Below are 19,535 nucleotides of genomic sequence, written 5' to 3'. Positions count from 1 at the left end.
GTCGGCGCCCGGGCGGACGTCGCCCGGGCCCCGATGGTTTGAACTGCTTCTCCCTCCCGACCCCCGTGGCGGCGAGGCCACGCCATGTGAAGGTTAGGGCCGGGACATCCCGAGGAGCCGCCGTGAAAGATGGGGGATGCTGCAGACCCCAGGGAGATGAGAAAGACGTTCATTGTTCCAGCCATCAAGCCCTTTGACCACTATGATTTCTCCAGGGCCAAAATCGCCTGCAATCTGGCCTGGCTGGTGGCCAAAGCCTTTGGGACAGGTTAGTGGTGTCACCCCTTCCCTCCCCTCTTCCTCCTGATGTGGTCCACATCCCGGTTTTTGTTCCCGATTCTCGAATTCCTCTCCGTGCCTGTCTTTTCGTACAGGTTCAGGGAGATGATGGGAGGCTAGAAAGAGAAAGAAAGGAGAAATACGGAAAGCAGGTTTGGTCTTCAATGAAGGGCACGTGAATGGTCAGGTGGGATTTGGCCAGATTCCTTTTATTGGATGGCAAAATGTTCCCCACCACCACCCAGTGAGCAATTTTATGTTTTTACATAGAGTGGTTTTAATTTGTGGTATTTTCTTCATTGTGCTGCATACATTTCTGTCTCAGTCATAATTGTGATTACACCACCAAGAAATCTGACTTGGTTTCTTTATTATTGCGAGAGGGTGTATAGTGCATAGTACTGTATTGATTTTGACATTTGTAATGATGGCTGCTATTCAGGCTCCGTCGGATGTAAGGTGGCCTGTGTCGAGTGCAGTATTAATTTTTGTTGTCATTCTTTAAGGCTGTATCAGCCTTCTGCACACATGTTAAGTTCTTACTAAATCAATTATTTAAAACCAGTGTTCAGTTTGCTGACTGTAGGGTGCTGTTTTCATTTCCTATTGTCAGTGAGGCATATTCTTTTTTCCAAATGTATTTTGGCTTCATAAATTGAAAGAAACAGAAACTCCCTACTTTGGGAATTTTTTTAATAGAGGAGTTTTTTGAAGGCAAGTGCTGTTGACGCAGAAATTGTGTAGTACAGTAGCAGTTAAACACTCCCTCCATAACCCAGTCTTTGCAAAATAACAGGAAAAGGGCCTCCCGTTGTGATTCTTTAGTGTTGCTTTAGGAGCCCATGTTGTGAAATGCTTAAAAAATTAGAGAGTTGCTTTTCATTGGAAGATGCTTCTGTAATTTGGTAACTTCTAAGAGTAATTTTACAAGATTTCTATTCCCTAGTTAGTGAATTTTAGATACATGAAATATTTGTTGAAAAGTTCCGTTGTACTCACAAGTTTCCACATGTTAAATATAGGGTTTTTTAGGGGGGTGGTGACTAATTTCCAATTTTAGTACTATGTAATGTTTTGGTAAATGCTTTAGTTCAGTTTTATTGCTTAAACTTACACACAACTGAGTATCTTCAGGACTTACACACCCTACTTAAATAGCAGATTAATCTCAGTGTTTGGAAAATTATTTGAATTTGTTTTTGGGGAAGCTTCCCATTGGTGTGATTTTATGTTTATGGCAGCCTTAATTTTACTTGAATTTTCATGCTTTGATATTAAACTGGCATCAGGAATAAATATAATACATCCTTTTCAACTAATTTATATTTTAAACATCTCTTTGAAATTAAATGTCTAGTGTAACTCATAGGAAGAAACACAAACTGTTACTGCCTTTATATAAAAACATTCTGGCACCACTGGTAGAAGCAGTGAGAATAATAGATGTATGTTGGTTTTAACTTAAGCAGCACACTGAAGCTAGTATCTATTTGGATGGCAAATGAAGGCTATTTAAGTGCTTAGAAAACATGGAAAGAGGGAAATTTACATAGTCACCTATGTGGAAAGGTAGTATGTATGAAGTGGAAGGCAAAGGGAGTAAGAGAAATATTTTCTTTCCATCTGGAATTGAGAGGATGCTTATAGGATACAGATGTCAAAATTTTGCCGTGCATACACAAAAGCTTCCAACTAGAAAATGGCCTACTTTCTGGATATGTGTCAGCCAGGTTGGTGGATTCTAGACCACTTGAACACACTGAACACACTTGAAGAAGAAAGGAAATGAAGGAAATCTAGTATCAGTGGAATCTGATGTCTGCCGCTGGATGCTTTGCATTAAGTTGTACATTGGGGATTCAAAACAGCTCTCTGATGTAGGTAGTGTGTTCCCCATTTAAAAACAGGAGGAAGTCAGTACATAGAGAGGTTAACTTTACTACTATCACAGTGTTAGTAAGTGGCAGAAATGAGTTTTGATTTGAGGTCTGACTCCAAAGAGTAATAAGATATTGGTGGGGGTGGAACACTCCTGTTAGATACCCAGCACTCTACTTCATTTATTCCTGCAGCAACCCTGTAGATACTTTTCTCATTTTGCAAATAAGGTAACTGGCTCACAGATTAATTTGCACAAGATTAAACATCTGGCAAGTGATGTATTCTGCATGTCTGACTCTGAAGTCTTTGCTTATTACTCCATATCATCCTGCAGAGTAACCGTTTTATCTGCAAGTGTGAAAAATGTGCACAGAGTACATATTGAAGTATAGTATTTTTTTCTTTAAAAATTGTGCAAATCTTAATTCATTTTCTGATAGATGATATTGTTGGCTATTACATTTGCCTTGGCAGCAGTTGGAATGGATGAAATGACCATATTCAAATGGGATGAAAAACAAGTTTAGAAGACCTTAAGTGACTTAGTAACAATGTATTAATGCATTATTAAGAATGTTATGTTTGTCCATTTTGTTTATTCTTTATCAACAGTCTTTCAAAACATAAATTTATATGGAATGACTAGAAAAAAATTAGGGTGGCTGGGCGCGGTGGCTCAAGCCTGTAATCCCAGCACTTTGGGAGGCTGAGACAGGCGGATCACGAGGTCAGGAGATTGAGACCATCCTGGCTAACACGGTGAAACCCCGTCTCTTCTAAAAAATACAAAAAAACTAGCCGGGCGAGGTGGCGGATGCCTGTAGTCCCAGCTGCTTGGGAGGCTGAGGCAGGAGAATGGCGTGAACCCAGGAGGCGGAGCTTGCAGTGAGCTGAGATCCGGCCACTGCACTCCAGCCTGGGTGACAGAGCAAGACTCCGTCTCAAAAAAAAAAAAAAAAGAAAAAAATTAGGAATTTTTTAAATGTAAATATTCTTTATTTGCTGCTGATACTCTTATGCAGGAGAGGTTAATAGATAGCATTTTTCAAAGGTATTACCTAATTATATTCAGTTATTCAAAACATTAACCCAGCTTTCAAGTATGATTTACTAAAATCACTCCTTTAACAATGACTTACAGGGTCTTCAGGCACTGATTTGGTGTTTTCTGTTAGAAACTTTCTAACTTTTGATGTACTGAAAAACTAGTCAAGTTTATAACCATATGTTGTAAAAGTCATTTAAAATCATAGCTAGAAATAAATTGTGAGCATAGAACAAAGTAATTGAACTTAAAAAAAAAAACAAAAAAACCCACAAAACACTGATGTTGTAATACCTAGAAAGCAGATATGGAATATTTACTTAATCTGAAGTCTTAGGAGCCTTGAATCATTTTCTTCTCTTTACAGTAGTATTACAAAAGTATTACAAATAGTCCAAATTTTAAGAGTTTAATTTGTGGAAGAATGCAGGTACGGGTTTGATTAAATGAAGAATAAGTTTTTATAGATGAATTTGAAACAGTAAATAGATAATCCAAATTGCAAAGGAGGAAGTAGTTCAACTATTTGTGCCTTTTCTATATTTGAAGAGCTTAACCCATTTAAGCAAAGATTTTACAGAATTTTCTTTAAATGTTCTGTTCCCTTAAATCCTTTGGGGGAAATGGTAGGTGCAAAACCTCTTGTGACACTCTTGAATTTGGAATTCAAGGCCCACTTCCTAGTGTCAGTTTATCACTTCAATCTTCTCAACTATTATTTTCCTTTGTATCCCATTTAGTTTAGTGATATAAAATATTTCCTGTTATAAATATACCTTGTTACATTTCTTTGTCTATGTTAACAGATCTTGCTGTCAAAGTCCTATATAAGGTCTGACTCCTGTGCATATATGAAGATTGTTGAGAGCAGTAGGTAGCATTGTGGTTAAGAAGGACCCGTAGCAGAGGGGCCAGTTTGGGACATTATTGCAGGAGTCTGGGCAAAAGATGAGGTCCTTTCTCTTTGACTTTGTAGTCAATAGAATAATTTACTAATAAGAAAAAAAAAAATTCATAAGGTCTTGAAGTAAGGGGGGGTATGATAATGAAGCTGCTAATATAGGCTGGTCATGGTGGCTCATGCCTATAATCCCAGCACTTTGGGAGACCAAGGCGGGTGGATCACCTGAGGTCAGGAGTTCGAGACCAGCGTGACCAACATGGTGAAACCCCATCTCTACTAAAAATACAAAAATCAGCTGGGCGTGGTGGCAAGTGCTTGTAATCCCAGCTACTCGGGAGGCTGAGGCAAGATAGTCACTTGAACCCGGGAAGTGGAGGTTGCAGTGAGCCGAGATCATGCCATTGTATTCCAGCCTGGGCAACAGAGCGAGACTCTGTCTCAAAAAAAAATAATAATAATAAATAAAGCTGCTAATATTTACTGAGCTCCTACACTGTGTGTCAAGCACTTTATACATACTGTATCATTTAAATCCTTATGACAGCCTTTTGAGGTGGAACAGTTACTTATTCCAGTTTTACTGATGAGGAAAGTGAGGCCCAGGGGCTTAGGAACTCTTCCAGAGTTACCCAACTAATGGAGCTGGGGTCTGAACCCAGGGAATTTGACTTGAGCCTGTACTTGTAACTACTGTTCTCTATGGGTAGAAGTCAAAAAATGGAAATGAGGCAAATGATAGAAAAAACGTTGCAGATATTTAATCTCTAGTATTTCGAAGTGACCGGGTACATGGGAAATGGTTTGAATGAAAAGGGAACGTGTAAGAGGACGGGGTCACCTGAGGTTTTAAGAAGGATGAGGTACCTGAGATTTTGAGATTTGTTGACTGACAAGCTGAACTGTGATGCCATTGACAGAGAAAAAGTGTAGTAACACTGAAGCCCTGGAAGGAAAAAGTTTCAAGGAGAATGGTCTGATTCAACAGTGTCAAATCCTATGTGTTTAAGCTATGCGTTTCTTTTAAGAGTTTATGCTTTAGTAGGGGAGGTATGATAAATGTATAACCACAGTAGAGTTCAGAAGTAAGGTAAGAGCCGTACAATTGGAAATATGACATTCAGAGGGAGACTGGTGGTGGTAGGATGCAGTGGGGTGGCAGGGGAGAGGCCATTTCCAGCAATCAGTGGTCTGTGAAGGAAGACCTCTCTAGTGGAGGTGGTATTTAAGCTATAGGCTGAATGGAAAGTAGGCATGGTAGATGGAGGAAATGGTTTGTATGTAGGCATGGAGTTGTGAAACTCAGGTAGTGCTAATGAAACAACAGAGACCAGATTGATTGGATGAGGTTTATGTAATGAAGCAGTGAGACAGCCAGCTTGAAAGACAAACAGACAGAATTATGTGAAGGGTGAGGTGAAGGAATTTGGTATTTATTTAGTAGTTAAATTATCCTAAGCACATTAGATTAAAAAAAAAGAAAAAATACTATTACATGTATTAAACATGTACTTTGTGCTAATTATTATTCTAAGCATTTTATATGCATTTATTTTAATTTGGAGAATGAACCTATTAAGTAGATATTATTTTATTTCTTCTAAGACTCTAAAACAGGATTTCTCAACTGCAGAACTATTGGCCAGATAATTCTTTGTTGTTGGGGGCTGTCCTGTGCATTCTAGGATTTTAGCAATATCTGTGGCCTGTATCCACCTGATGCCAGTAGTGTTCCCTATCTCCACCCCTACTCCTACCCCAGCTGTGACAACCCAGAATGTCCCCAGACATCTCCAGATGTCTCCTGGGGAACAAAAGGAGCCCAGGTTGAGAATCACTGCTATCAATATTATAAGACAACTATTGTGATCTAAAAAGGGTTTTTTTGTACATTGAAGTACAAATGAATTATAAGACATACTGATTTCACAAATATTCAATTTGAAAATAAGAATTTAGGAAATACATGATTGTTCACCCTTTTTAAAATAAACAATGAGACAGATTTAGAGGAGTTAACTAACTTGCCCTTGATCATACAACTTGTAAGAGGTGGAAACAAAATTAGAGTCTAAGCCTTTGTGATATTGAAATTTGTATCTTAACCTCTGAGTTATAGTCTTCCTGGATTTTTAGTAGAGACGGGGCTTTGCCATGTTGGCCTGGCTGATCTCGAACTTTGGGGTCAAGTGATCTGCCTGCCTCGGCCTCCCAATGTACTGGGATTACAGGCGTGAGCCTTCGTGCCTGGTTGATGATGATATTAAAATAGACTGTTGACCATGTAAACTTATTTCTAATTTACATGTTTTATAGAATTTTGTCTCACAACAGATTTTGAAACAGCAGAAATATTTTCTACTACCTACCCTTTAAAAAAATAGATGCTAGAGGTCTTTGTTATAGGTTCTTGAAAATTTATTAACAGTTAAAAAGTTTTTTAAAATAGGTATACAGGTACAGATTCGAAACTCAAAGGTATAAAAGAGTAGATCTTGTGAGAAGTCTTCTTCCCACCTGGACCCTGAGCCAGTCAGTTTGTTTTAAGCAAGATGAAATCATCAGAAGATTTGTTTTTAGAAAATCTCTTGGAATACACTTAAAAATGGTTAAAATAGTGAAGTTTATGTAATGTATATATTTACCACAATTTTTAAAAAGATGTCTTGGAAACAGTAGAAAATGAATTGGAGGAGGGCCAAGAGTTGTGAAGGAGGAAACCAGTTGGGAAGTTATTATGGTTCAGGTGAGAGATGATGGCGTCTTGAATGTGGATGGTAGTGGTGGATATGGAAAAAAGTGGATGAATGTAAAGGATAAGGCTTGGTGATTGATTGGATATGTTGAAGAAAAGATGAGATTTTGGGAAGTGTTAAGACTGATTCTATTTTGTGAGAAAGGGAACAATGGAAGAGGGCCAGTGTGTGTGTTTAAGAGAGAAGGGGGAAAGAACCATATTGAGTTTGAGGAACATATAAAATGGTGGTGTGTGCATTAGGCCTGTGGAAATTCATGTATGGAGCTTAGAAGACCACAGGGATGAGAGTTATAGGTGGTAATTAAAATTTAAAAAGTAGGTGACTACCACTCACTAGTCACATTTTTTTTTTTTTTTTTTATGAGACCGAGTCTCGCCCTGTCGCCCAGGCTGGAGTGCGGTGATGTGATCTCGGCTCACTGCAAGCTCCGCCTCCTGGGTTCACGCCATTCTCCTGCCTCAGCCTCCCGAGTAGCTGGGACTACAGGTGCCCGCCACCACGCCCGGCTAATTTTTTGTATTTTTAGTAGAGACGGGGTTTCACCGTGTTAGCCAGGATGGTCTCGATCTCCTGACCTCATGATGCGCCCCCCTTGGCCACCCAAAGTGCTGGGATTACAAGCGGACCACTAGGCCCAGTCTAGTTCCTTTTTTTTTTTTTTTTATTAGAGATAAGGTCTCACTGTCATCCAGGCTGAGTGCAGTCATGTGATCATAGCTCACTGCAGCTTCAAATTTCTGGGCTCAGGTAATCCTCCTGCCTCAGCCTTTTGAGTAGCTGGACTACATGCCTGGTTAATTTTTTTGAAAATATTTTGTAGAGAGGAAGTCTCACTAGGTTGCCCAAGCTGGTCTTGAACTCCTGGATTCAAGCACTCTTCCTGCCTTGGCTTCCCAAAGTGTTGGGATTACATGTGTGAGCCACCCCACCCAGCTGACTGCCAGTCACTTTGAGGGATAGTATGGAGAAAGAAGGGACCCAAGACAGGCGAGCCAGCAAAGGCGCTAGGCATAGGGTAATTAGAAAGAAAACTGGAGAATGTGGAGGCTCAGAAGACTAGGGAAGAGAACACTGAGGATGAAGGAATATGAGGTGTAGATGAGAAAGATTAATCTAGGACTCTCAAAAAGATCCATTAGATTTAGCAACAAGGAAGTTATTGGTGATTTTGCTGAGAACATTTTGAGGGGAATGTAGAGACAGAAGCATGACTAGGTTTAAAGTAAATGGGAGATTGTATCAGTTATGCTGTCCTCACTTGTAGTAACAAAAAATCCACCTCAAATTGCATTTGTACATTGTACAAATAGTAAAGAGGATTTATTGTTTCTGAAAAAGTCCTCAAGTGGGATGGGCTTTGGTTTTGATTTGATCAGGGCTGTAGCTTCATTTCTCTGTGATTCTTTTAGCTGTGCCCTTGTTCATGTGTGGATTTCATTCTTAGGCTGTCTAGTCTCATGGTAGAAAATGGCTGTAGCAGTTCTATGTACCACACCATTCAGAGTTCTTCTCTAATCACTGAAAGTTCTACACTCTTGTCTTGCTTTTTTCTTTCTCTTCAAACAGAAGGATTGATTATAGAAAATCTCAAATATATACAACAACAATAATCTTTCATGTATCCATCATCCAGCCCCTGCCATCATCAACTTATGGCCAATCTTGATTCATCTCTAAACACTCCCCACCACTGCCAATTATTTGAAACAAATTGCAAACATCGTGTCATCCCATCTATACATATATCAGTATATATTTCTGTAAGTCCACTCCCTTTTTAAAATGTAATCATGGCACAGCCGTCACAGCACTGTTGTAATCATAGGATTCCATATCATCAAATCAATATGAAGATTTCTGATTGTCTCATCAGTATTTTTTATTTTTAAATTTATTTTATTATTATTTTTTTTTGAGACAAGTCTCACTCTGTTGCCCAGGCTGGAGTGCAGTGGCAATCTCGGCTCACTACCAGCTCCGCCTCCCGGGTTCCCACCATTCTCCTGCCTCAGCCTCCCGAGTAGCTGGGACTATAGGCACCGGCCACCACACCTGGCTCATTTTTTGTATTTTTAGTAGAGACGGGGTTTCACCGTGTTAGCCAGGATGGTCTAGATCTCCTGACCTCATGATCCGCCCACTTTGGCCTCCCAAAATGCTGGGATTACTGGTGTGAGCCACCGTGTCCGGCCAAATATTTTTTATTTTTATTTTACAGTTTTATTTGTTCTAGTCAGGATCCATCTAAAGGCCGTACTTTGCAACTGGTTGATGTCTCTTTACATTGTTGTGTTTTTTTTTCTTTTTTTTTTTTTCAAGTATATATGACCAGAAGATTTTTTTTTTCTTTTTTTTTTTTGAGACGGAGTCTTGCTCTGTCACCCAGGCTGGAGTGCAGTGGCCGGATCTCAGCTCACTGCAAGCTCCTCCTCTCGGGTTCACGCCATTCTCCTGCCTCAGCCTCCCGAGTAGCTGGGACTACAGGCACCCGCCACTTCGCCTGGCTAGTTTTTTGTATTTTTTAGTAGAGACGGGGTTTCACCGTGTTAGCCAGGATGGTCTCGATCTCCTGACCTCGTGATCCGCCCGTCTCGGCCTCCCAAAGTGCTGGGATTACAGGCTTGAGCCACCGCGCCTGGCCTGATTTTTTTTTTTTCTTAATGTATAGGCTCCCATCTCATTTTATCTGCCTTGCAATTTATTTGTTGGATAAACCAGAGTATTTGTCCTATAAAGTTTCCTACAGTTTGGAACTCCATGATATTAATAAGTTTCTCTTTGTCCTCTGTATTCATTATAAATTGATAGTTAGATCTAGAGGATTGAATGCATTCAGGTTTGATTTTTTTTTTTTTTTTTTAGTATACTTTATAGGTGATGTATACTTCTACCACGAGATACTTAATGTCTAGTTTTCTCTCTGTCATGACTTCTGTATTTATTAGCTGGAATGCTGTTTTAAAAATAAATTTCCCTTTATTATTTGATTACCCTGAGTGCTGTGTGGGAAATTACCTTGATCCAATGGTAGCCTCTAAGTACATGCCATACAAAACTAGCCTAGAAGTCACAGAACAGAAAGCTCACAGAACAACTTAAAATGCCCAAACTCTGTGATTTGTTAAATCAGTTTTTAGAGAGAAGCAAGAGGAAAGAGATAGGATGAGATAAAACACTTAGGATAGGGTGCAAACAGGGAGGAAGGACCACACTGCCTGAATCCTGCAGTATATACATTTCATATGTCCTCTCTCTACTACATTAGCCTTCTCTGCTGATAGTGTGGTCACCAGGACCAGAACTGAGGTTTGAACAAAGAGGCCCACAGAGACACAGGCCAGTGCCACACACTTGCTCTATTAGACATGGGACAAGGAAGCCTGCCACAGCTGTAGCTTGCCATAAGCCTGATGATAGCCATGGGCTTTGTTTCTTGGGCAGAGGACACATGGGCCAGACTGCTCATCACCAATGGGTAGCTGAATTAAGGACTCATGAATATTGTGCTCATGTGTTCATTGACTCTTGTTGTTTAGTGTCATGCATATTTACTATGTCATGAATATTTAGTACTTAGTATATTTAGTGTATCATGAATATTTAATACATAGGTGCCTCATAAATATTAGGTATCTTGTTTTTTCCACCCCTTTCTATGTTTAATGTATGTGTGCTATTAACTGCTTACCTTTAACAAATTCTGTCAATTATATGTTAACAAACTTTTAAAACTAGCTTCTTATCTATACTTAAAATATCTTCGAACATTTCATCTACATTTTACATGCGTATTCATCTTTATTTATAATAGAATTGAATAGTCTCAAAAGTAAAATTTTATTACATTGAGGTACAGGGACAGCAGGATAAATGCTATATTCTTTCTCTTTATGAGGGGGAAATTGGACCAGACAAAATGGATCACTGGCCCCTGAGAATCTGAAAGAGGGTAAAGAATAGGGAGAACATTCCAGAGAATGTGAAAAGGCTCTGGAGTGTAAGAGAGCATGGTTTCCAGGAACTGAATGTGACTGGCAGGGATAAGATCATTCCATTCTTGTAGGCCAGAGGAAGGATTTTAATCCTTAGAGAAGTGAGAATTCGTTGGAAACCCTTGGGGATGGGGGTGGTATGCGTGACATGACCAAATTTGCTTATGGGAAATAAGCAAATTCTGGCTATAGTAGAGAATGGTTTGGAGCGGGGAGCAGAGTGAATGTGGGAAGACACAATTCGGAGTAAATGTAGTAATTAAGATAAAAAGTGCTGGTCGCCTGAACTAGGGAGAACCAGAACCTGGAGTCTTGAGATTGTGAGAAGGGGAAGACTTTAGACTGGATTCTGTAATGGATTTTATTTATGGGTTGAAGGAACGGGAGGCATTAACGATGACTCCTAGGTTTCTGACTTGTTCAGCTTGATGGATTGTGGTGTACTTTATTGATGTAAGGAACACTGAAAGATCATCAAGTGTAGGATAAAAGATTGGTTTGGGGCATTTTGAAGTTTTGTAACTTTTTCAACATAATTTCAAATGTGTAAGAATAGTATAAAGAATTCCCAAATACCCTTTATCCAGATTTACCAATTGTTAATGTTTTGTCCCATTTGTTTTATTATTCTCTCTCATTCCTTCCTACCTCCCACACAAATGCGCGCGCGTCTGTGTGTGTGTGTGTGTGTGTGTGTGTGTGTGTGGAGAGAGAGAGAGAGAGAGAGAAAGAGAAAGAGATATGCGTTTTTGTTTTTTTTTTTTCTTGAGACAGAGTTTTGCTCTTGTTGCCCAGGCTGCAGTGCGATGGTGCAATCTCGGCTCACTGCAAACTCTGCCTCCCAGGTTCAAGTGATTCTCCTGCCTCAGCCTCCCAAGTAGCTGGGATTACAGGCACCTGACACCACACCCAGCTAATTTTTTTTGTATTTTTAGTAGAGATGGGGTTTCATGATGTTGGTCAGGTGGTCCACCTGCCTCGGCCTCCCAAAATACTGGGATTGCAGGCATGAGCCACCGCACCTGGCCTTTTTTTTTTTTTGAGACAGCGTTTTGCTCTGTTACCAGGATGGAATGCAGTGGCACGATCTTGGCTCACTGCAACCTCCAACTCCTGGGGTCAAGGGATTCTCATGCCTCAGCCACCCGAGTAGCTGGGATTACTGGCATGTGCCACCACCCCCAGCTAATTTTTGTGTTTTTAGTAGAGATAGGGTTTCACCATGTTGGCCAGGCTGATCTCGAACTCCTGACCTCAGGTGATCTGCCTGCCTTGGCCTCCCAAAGTGCTGGGATCGTAGGCATGAGCCGCCGTGCCCAGCAATGTATATATAACATGTGTGTGTCTGCACATATATATAGTATATAAATATATATAATATTTCTGAACCATTTAAGAATGTGTTAGGAGATATTGTACCCCACACTCCTTCAGTGTGTATCTCCTAAAATGAAGGATAGTTCCTGAACATAAGCTTATTTAAAAATTGGAAAATTTAACCTTGATGTGATATTATTATCTGATTCACAGCCCATATTCAGATTTGCCAATTATTTTGAAATTCATTATTGCTATTTTATTTCCCAATTCAGGATCATGCTTCACATTTAGTTGTGATGTCTCCTAAGTCTCCTTTAACCTGGAATAGTTCTTCACTCTGCCTTTGTCTTTCGTGATATTAACACTTTTGAAGATGGAACACCAGCCTGGGCGTGGTGACTCACCCCTGTAATCCCAGCACTTTGGAAGGCTGAGGTGGGCTTATCACTTGAGGTCAGGAGTTCGAGACCACCCTGGCCAACATGGTGAAACCCTATCTCTATGAAAAAATACAAAAAATTAGCCAGTGGTGTGTGCCTGTAGTCCCAGTTACTTGGTCTTGCTTGTGGTCCCAGCTACTCCATAGGCTGAGGCAGGAGAATTGCTTGAACCTGGGAGGTGGAGGTTACAGTGAGCTGGCATTGTGCCACTGCACTCCAGCCTGGGCAATAGAGGCAAAACTCCGTCTCAAAAAACAAACAAACAAAGATAGAGCACCCTTAGCTGTGTGCTGGCTGGGTATCAAGCCCCTTCCTTAGGCATGGTCTTAGCTCTTGGCTAACTTTTGCCTTGTGTGTCTGGTATAAGCAGCCAGTTCTCTGCAGGAGCTGACTGGGTGCCTCCTTCTGTGTATTCCTCTTCTCTACTCTGGAGTGTTGCGCCCTGATTTAGCAGATGTCCCCCTCCACCGTTGGTCCAAATGACTGGGACAATGATGAGATACTTACACGGGTGCTGGTATTGGTAGGAATACCTAGACAGTAGGAAAAAAACAAATTACACAAGAGTCCTGCCCTCAGACGAGCTGATGGAGACTAGGAACTGGAGACCATCTCCTAAACTCCTACTACTTCTGCCCTCTGGTGCACCCTATCTTTTGGCTTTCTTCCCTCTTTCCTACTTCCCTTCTTCGCTCGCTTCCATTCACTCTTCCCTGCTCCTCTCTGGCAGACCCACCCCTCTACTCCTCTTGCTTGTCACTGCCATTACCACGACCACCAGTTGTCTCTCTGTCAGCAGATGTGCGCTGTTGCCTCTCTGCACAGCACCATCCCTGCATTCCATGGGAGACTTGAGCAGGGGTGCCTGAGAGGTACCCAGAGACAAATCACTTGGCAGCCAGGCAGCCCCAGAGCAAAGATATGCAGACAGATGAAAGTCTCCTTATCCCCACTTCTTCCAAGATCAGAACAGCTTGACGTACTCCCTCATACACAGTGATGCCAGGAAGGCAGGGGAGGCGTGGGAAGTCTTCCTTCCCAGTACCTGCAAAATGTCTGAGCATTATGTTGATTTTTTTCGTTTATTAAAATGTACTTTTTATCTTATAAAAACAATAGGCCTGTTATTTTATAGAATGTCTCTAAATTTGGATTTGTTTAAGGTTTCTTTATTCAAATTTGATAAGGTTCAAGTTATAGAAGCCTGGTAGACTACTGCAGAAGAGATGTTGTATTCTCAGTAAATCATATCAGGGGACACATAATGTTTGTTCCAGTATAGGTGATGTTAACTTTGATCACCTGGTTAAAGTGGTATCTGCCAGTTTTCTCCATTATAAAATTATTTTCCACTTTAAATTAGTAAGGAATTTATAGGGAGGTAATTCAAAATATCCTATTCATTAAACTGTTACCCACCATTTTAGAATCCAATAATGATCTTGCTCGAACCGATTATTGCTGTTGATTACTATCCTTTCTTCCATTTATTTGTTGATATTATACCACAAGAAAGAGCTTCTTTTTTTTTTTTTTTTTTTTTGAGACGAAGTCTGGCTCTGTAACCCAGGCTGGAGTGCAGTGACGCAATCTCCGCTCAGTGCAAGCCCTGCCTCCCGGGTTCACACCATTCTCCTGCCTCAGCCTCCCGAGTAGCTGGAACTACAGGCACCCACCACCATGCCCGGCTAATTTTTTGTATATTTAATAGAGACGGTGTTTCACCATGTTAGCCAGGATGGTCTCGATCTCCTGACATTGTGATCTGCCCGCCTTGGCCTCCCAAAGTGCTGAAATTACAGGCATGAGCCACCGCGCCAGGCCGAAAGAGCTTCTTTTTTAATGTGTTATTTATTTGTGTCAGGATAGACTCATTGATGCATGTTTTATTCAGTGGGTTATAATTCTTTATTATGTATTCTGATGTTTACGTTTTACCAGTTTTAGCCAATGGCATCCCCTTCCATCTGGATCCTATGTTCTTTTGACATGGCTCCATTATTTGTTAGCATTTCCTTACTTTCTGGCATATACACAAAATAAAGATGTTCAAAGCATATCTTGTACTTTCCCTGCTCCAGGCCTGGAAACATTTCTTCAAGGAACCCTGTTGCTTTTGGTGGGAAAGGTATTAGAAACCAAGATACAGCTGCTAGGCTTATTGCTAACAGTGTTACTTAGTAGACAGATAGCAAACACACACATATACATAGTGTATAGCTAAATTTATTTCTTTTGCTATCCATATTTATATAAAGAAATATGTATCTGAAACATCATGTATTTATACTGAGACTTCCCATTTCAACCAGCACCACAGAGTTCATTCTAGTCTTTCCTTTTTCCATGTTTGTAACTCCCCTGGTCACTGAGAAATCTGGCTCCCATTTTGAGTTAGGTTTCTTGGTGACATCCAAGTGAAGAGCTGAGTAGGCTGATGACTTATAAAGATCTGGAGCTCAGAAGTGGTGCTTTGGCCTCATAGGGTAATGGGAGGAGTGGAGGTGGTAATTTAAGCTCAGGAATGCTCTACCACACTTACCATGTTGTTTGGTAATAATGTAGAGGGGAGGGAGCTAACTTTTAATTGGTACCTTCTTGGAAGGTAAGGCTCTATGTGCAGGTACTATACAGTCTTTGGTGAATATTTGAGTGCGTACTGTGTTTCAGACACAGTTCTAGGTACTAGTGACACAGAACAGATAAGTATCTTTCTCTCCTTGAGGTAACTTAAAGTGAGAGGAAGTAGAAATAAAATATTATGGAATAGTAATAGTTGTTATCTAGAGAATTAAACTACAGTGAGTGATTGGGTGGTCATGGAAAGGGTGTTGAGGAAGTTACATTTAACTGAGATCTGAATGGAAAGAGCCAACCATTCGGTTAAGGGGAGGAACATTAGAGGCAGAAGGCCTCTAGTGCACGGGCCAAAAGGTCTGAACCTGGCATACTCTAGCAACAGGAAGAGTTGGGTGTTTGGAACATAGTGGCCTGGGGAAAGTGGAGGAAGTTGAGGTCAGAGTAGGAGTAGGCAGCACATTTGTGGAATATGGAGAAACTAAAACTCAGAGAAGTTACTGAACTCAAGATCCCATCAAGTAAATGGCTGGGCTGGGCATGGTGGCTGGTGCCTGTAATCCCAGCACTTTGGGAGGCTAAGGCGGGCAAATCATCTGAGGTCAGGAGTCCAAGATCAGTCTAGCCAACATAGTGAAACCCCATCTCTACTAAAAATACAAAAATTAGCTGGGTGTGGTGGCACATACCTGTAGTCCTAGCTACTCGGGAGGCTGAGGCACAAAAATTGCCCGAACCCAGGAGGTGGAGGTTGCAGTGAGTCGAGATCGTGTCACTGCACTCTAGTCTGGGCGACAGAGTGAGACTCTTTCTCAAAAAAAAAAAAAAAAAAAAAAGAAAAAGAAAAAAGAAAAAAAGTAAGTGGTAAAATTAGGACTCCATCGATTCTTTTAAAATCTAAAGCCTATACTTTCTCAAAGCCCAAATTTTTACCAAATTTCAGAATGAATGTAGGTAAACTGAAAACATACTTGGTTTTGAGAGGGATTGCTATCACAGAAATTAAGTGTGGCCCAGAGAAAACTAAAGTTTCTCAAAGCATGTACAAGGAGTAAATAATGATTACTACTAGCGCAGAATCAGGTAGTAAACTTGAGGGGGAAATTTGAAACCTGGGAGTACTTTCAGGAAAAGGCTAGTGACTAGAATTTTTTTTTTAATAACATTTTTATTTATTCATCAAATCTTTCCTTACCCTGTACCAGGCACTGAGTTAGGCCCTAGTGATTCTTATCATGGTAAATAAGGCAGACATGATCCTTGCCCTTTGGTCATGTATTGGAGTATTCATATCAGTACATGCTTGTCAACAGTGGGTTTAAACTTTTTTTTTTTTGCGCCATTTTGATAACTTTCTTTGATACTTTGATAAGTATCTTGCTCTCCTTGAGGTAACTTAAAGTGAGAGGAAGTAGAAATAAAATACTATTTTATGTACTTTGTATTATTTTAAGTACTATGAAGTTTTAAATGTTATTGATCATCTTTATGTCTTTTGGTTAATTTCAAGTTCAGAGTCCGTGGCTTACTTTTAATTGGAGTTCTTTGAAACTTAGAAGTTCTATAATAGTAATTACTTTAGAAACTATCTTTAGATTTGGAAAATAAGGTGGTATGCCTATGATTTAGTGTGATGATATTTCTGAAATGTACTCCCCTCCTGCTTCCTGCCCCTTTATTGCTTTAAATAAATCTGTGTCACTTGCTGGAATGTGGATGCAACTGGTAGCTAACCCAGTTTTATAGAAAATTGCCTTGAGCAATACTGTCTCTATTCCCTCTACCTGTACCTCAGGCATTTCAGGTGGATGTCAATTTCAAAACTTAGGTCTAGTCAGGATTTACAGTAACATGATTAAGTTATGTTCTGCTTAAGTCGTGGTGTACAAAAAAAACTCATCTCGTATCCTTTGCAGTTCTAGCAGTGGTATTTCACTCAGCCGTTCTGTCAGTATTAATTTATTACTTTTTGTGTTCTGGAGGTTAGGGAGAGAGTGAAACCTCTTATCTTTGATTTTGCTGTTTATTTTCTAATATACTGTTTCAGTTAATTTTTTTTTTGAGACGGAGTTGTGCACTGTTGCCCAGATTGGAGTGCAGTAGCACAATCTCGGCTCATTGCAAGTTCCGCCTCCTGGGTTCACGCCATTGTCCTGCCTCAGCCTCCCGAGTAGCTGGGACTACAGGCACGAGCCACCACGCCTGGCTAATTTTTTTGTACTTTACTTAGTAGAGACGGGGCTTCACTGTGTTAGCCAGGATGATCTCAATGTCCTGACCTCGTGATCCGCCCGCCTCGGCCTCCCAAAGTGCTGGGATTACAGGCGTGAGCCACTGTGCCTGGCCAGTTAATTTTTTTTTAACGTGGTACAATTCCAAACTTGAAAAATAGTCTTGTACCATTGGTAAAATGATAGACACTTTTGAAGTTTTCTCTTAAGTATATTTAGCTCTTGAAGACTTGTTTTTAAAATGACCTATTTTATATTCAGTATGAAGTTTTACATTCTCTTGAGGGCTGAAAAATCTGTTTTTGTTGTATTCTTGAAACAGTCTTTGATTGGCTATGGATCCTTTCCCTTTTCCTTGCATTGGGGTCTTTTTAAAACTTATACTTTCACAACTTAGGTTAGTGGGTATGTTAAATGGAAGCAACCCCTGGACTCTTGTCTTCCACCTTCCACCCTTGTGATCTTGGCACATCATTATTATGTTTGAGCCTGTTTAGCAAGATGGTATAGAGCTATAATTCTGTACTTATCAGCTATGTGCCCCTGGGCAAGATATCCTTTCTAGAGTTCCTTATCTGTAAAATAGGGTAAGAGGGTTGTCAGGATTAAATGACAGAATGCATGTTTAGGACTGTGTCTGACACGATGTTATAAAGGTCATCTATGAAAATGGATGTAAAGGCAGTAAATAAGTGCTAGGTGGATATGTAGGTATGATAGATAAATTTGTAATCCTGATAATGAGCATTTACTTTTCACAGCTAATATTTAAATGCCAAATAACCTATATTAGCCATTTTTTATTGATACAGGAAATAAGAATCCATTATTTATACATTGTATAATAGTTATCTTAAAATCAAATAATTTTCCTTTTACAGCTGTTCTACTAATAGTTTCTGTTTATTTCCTATAATACTAAAATGTGAATACCAGCACTATATTCTGCAATTTAAAATGGAGCTTCACCATCATGCTGAGGCAGCTATATTAAGTTTAAGGCTGGCTCACTGCTGGGTAATGCAGCTATGAAGAAAGGAAAGTGTTTTCAATTATTAAATGAGGATGATATTTTTAGATGTCACCAGAATCCCAAATTGATACATCCACTGTTGACCTCTTTCCAGAGTCCTATATCTCCAGCTGCTTATTGGATATTTCCACTTGGATATTTTTGCTATTGTTTCAAACTCAATGTCTAAAACTGAGTTTTCGATCTTGCTTTTAGAATTGGTGCTGCCTCTGATTTTCATTTTCCTGTTAGTGATATTACTGTTTCCCTCGTAATGTAGGCTTGATTATTCTTGATTTCCATCTTGACCCTCTCTCTTTGCTTTATTCCTGGGTACTTTTTGTTTGTCTTTAGCAGTTAGTCTCTTATATCCTGTTCTTTCTGTTTTCACTACTGCCTTTCAACTTCATTTCCTTATATCTGTATGGTAGTTTTTTATCTCTGATTTTTATAGCCATCAATGTTAAATACCAGATTGTTCTAAAACGTCAGTCTTAATGTGACACTGTCCTGTAAAACTGTCAGCACCTCCTTGTTAGGTAATATACAAAGGCCTCATGTTTAAAAGATGAATATTTCTTTCAAGTCCTCATCACCAACCTCTCCCATTCCAGCTTTGCCTCTTACTGCTTTCCCACATGAACTCTTCTCTCCACCCAGATTGTTCAATTTGGTGTCTCTTCACATCTTTTTTTCCCTACTCTTTCTCTCCTCTCTCTCTTTATGTTTAGAAAGGCTTTTTTTTTTTTTTTTTCCTGACTAATATTCTGCTTTTTCCTGCTATTCTATTTTTTTTTTTTTTTTGAGATGGAGTTTCGCTCTTGTTGCCCAAGCTGGAGTGCAATGGCGCAAACTGGGCTCACTGCAACCTTTGCCTCCCAGGTTCAAGCGATTCTACTGTCTCAGCCTCCCAAGTAGCTGGGATTACAGGCGCCTGCCATCATGCCTAGCTAATTTTGTATTTTTAGTAGAGAGGGGTTTCATCAAATTGGTCAGGCAGGTCTGGAACTCCTGACCTCAGGTGATCTGCCCGCTTTGGCCTCCCAAAGTGCTGGGATTTACAGGTGTGAGCCACCGTGCCCCGCCTATTCTATTTTT

The 19,535-nt window shown here is 40.1% G+C and overlaps 1 protein-coding gene across 4 annotated transcripts in view; it reads left to right on the top strand.

The window, feature by feature from the left end:
* Positions 1-19,535, top strand: part of CAMSAP2 (calmodulin regulated spectrin-associated protein family, member 2) — a 122,368-nt gene continuing 102,833 nt past the window's right edge. For all 4 annotated transcript variants that reach the window (XM_011990583.1, XM_011990581.1, XM_011990582.1 and 1 more), the window contains exon 1: positions 1-268. In XM_011990583.1, coding sequence (XP_011845973.1) covers positions 130-268 — 139 coding nt within the window. In that variant the 5' untranslated portion in view covers positions 1-129. The remainder of the gene's footprint in view (positions 269-19,535) is intronic.

Source organism: Mandrillus leucophaeus, unplaced genomic scaffold, assembly GCF_000951045.1.
Source record: "Mandrillus leucophaeus isolate KB7577 unplaced genomic scaffold, Mleu.le_1.0 Scaffold38, whole genome shotgun sequence".
Lineage (NCBI taxonomy): Eukaryota > Metazoa > Chordata > Mammalia > Primates > Cercopithecidae > Mandrillus > Mandrillus leucophaeus.
This window is presented reverse-complemented; position numbering and strand designations above follow the sequence as displayed.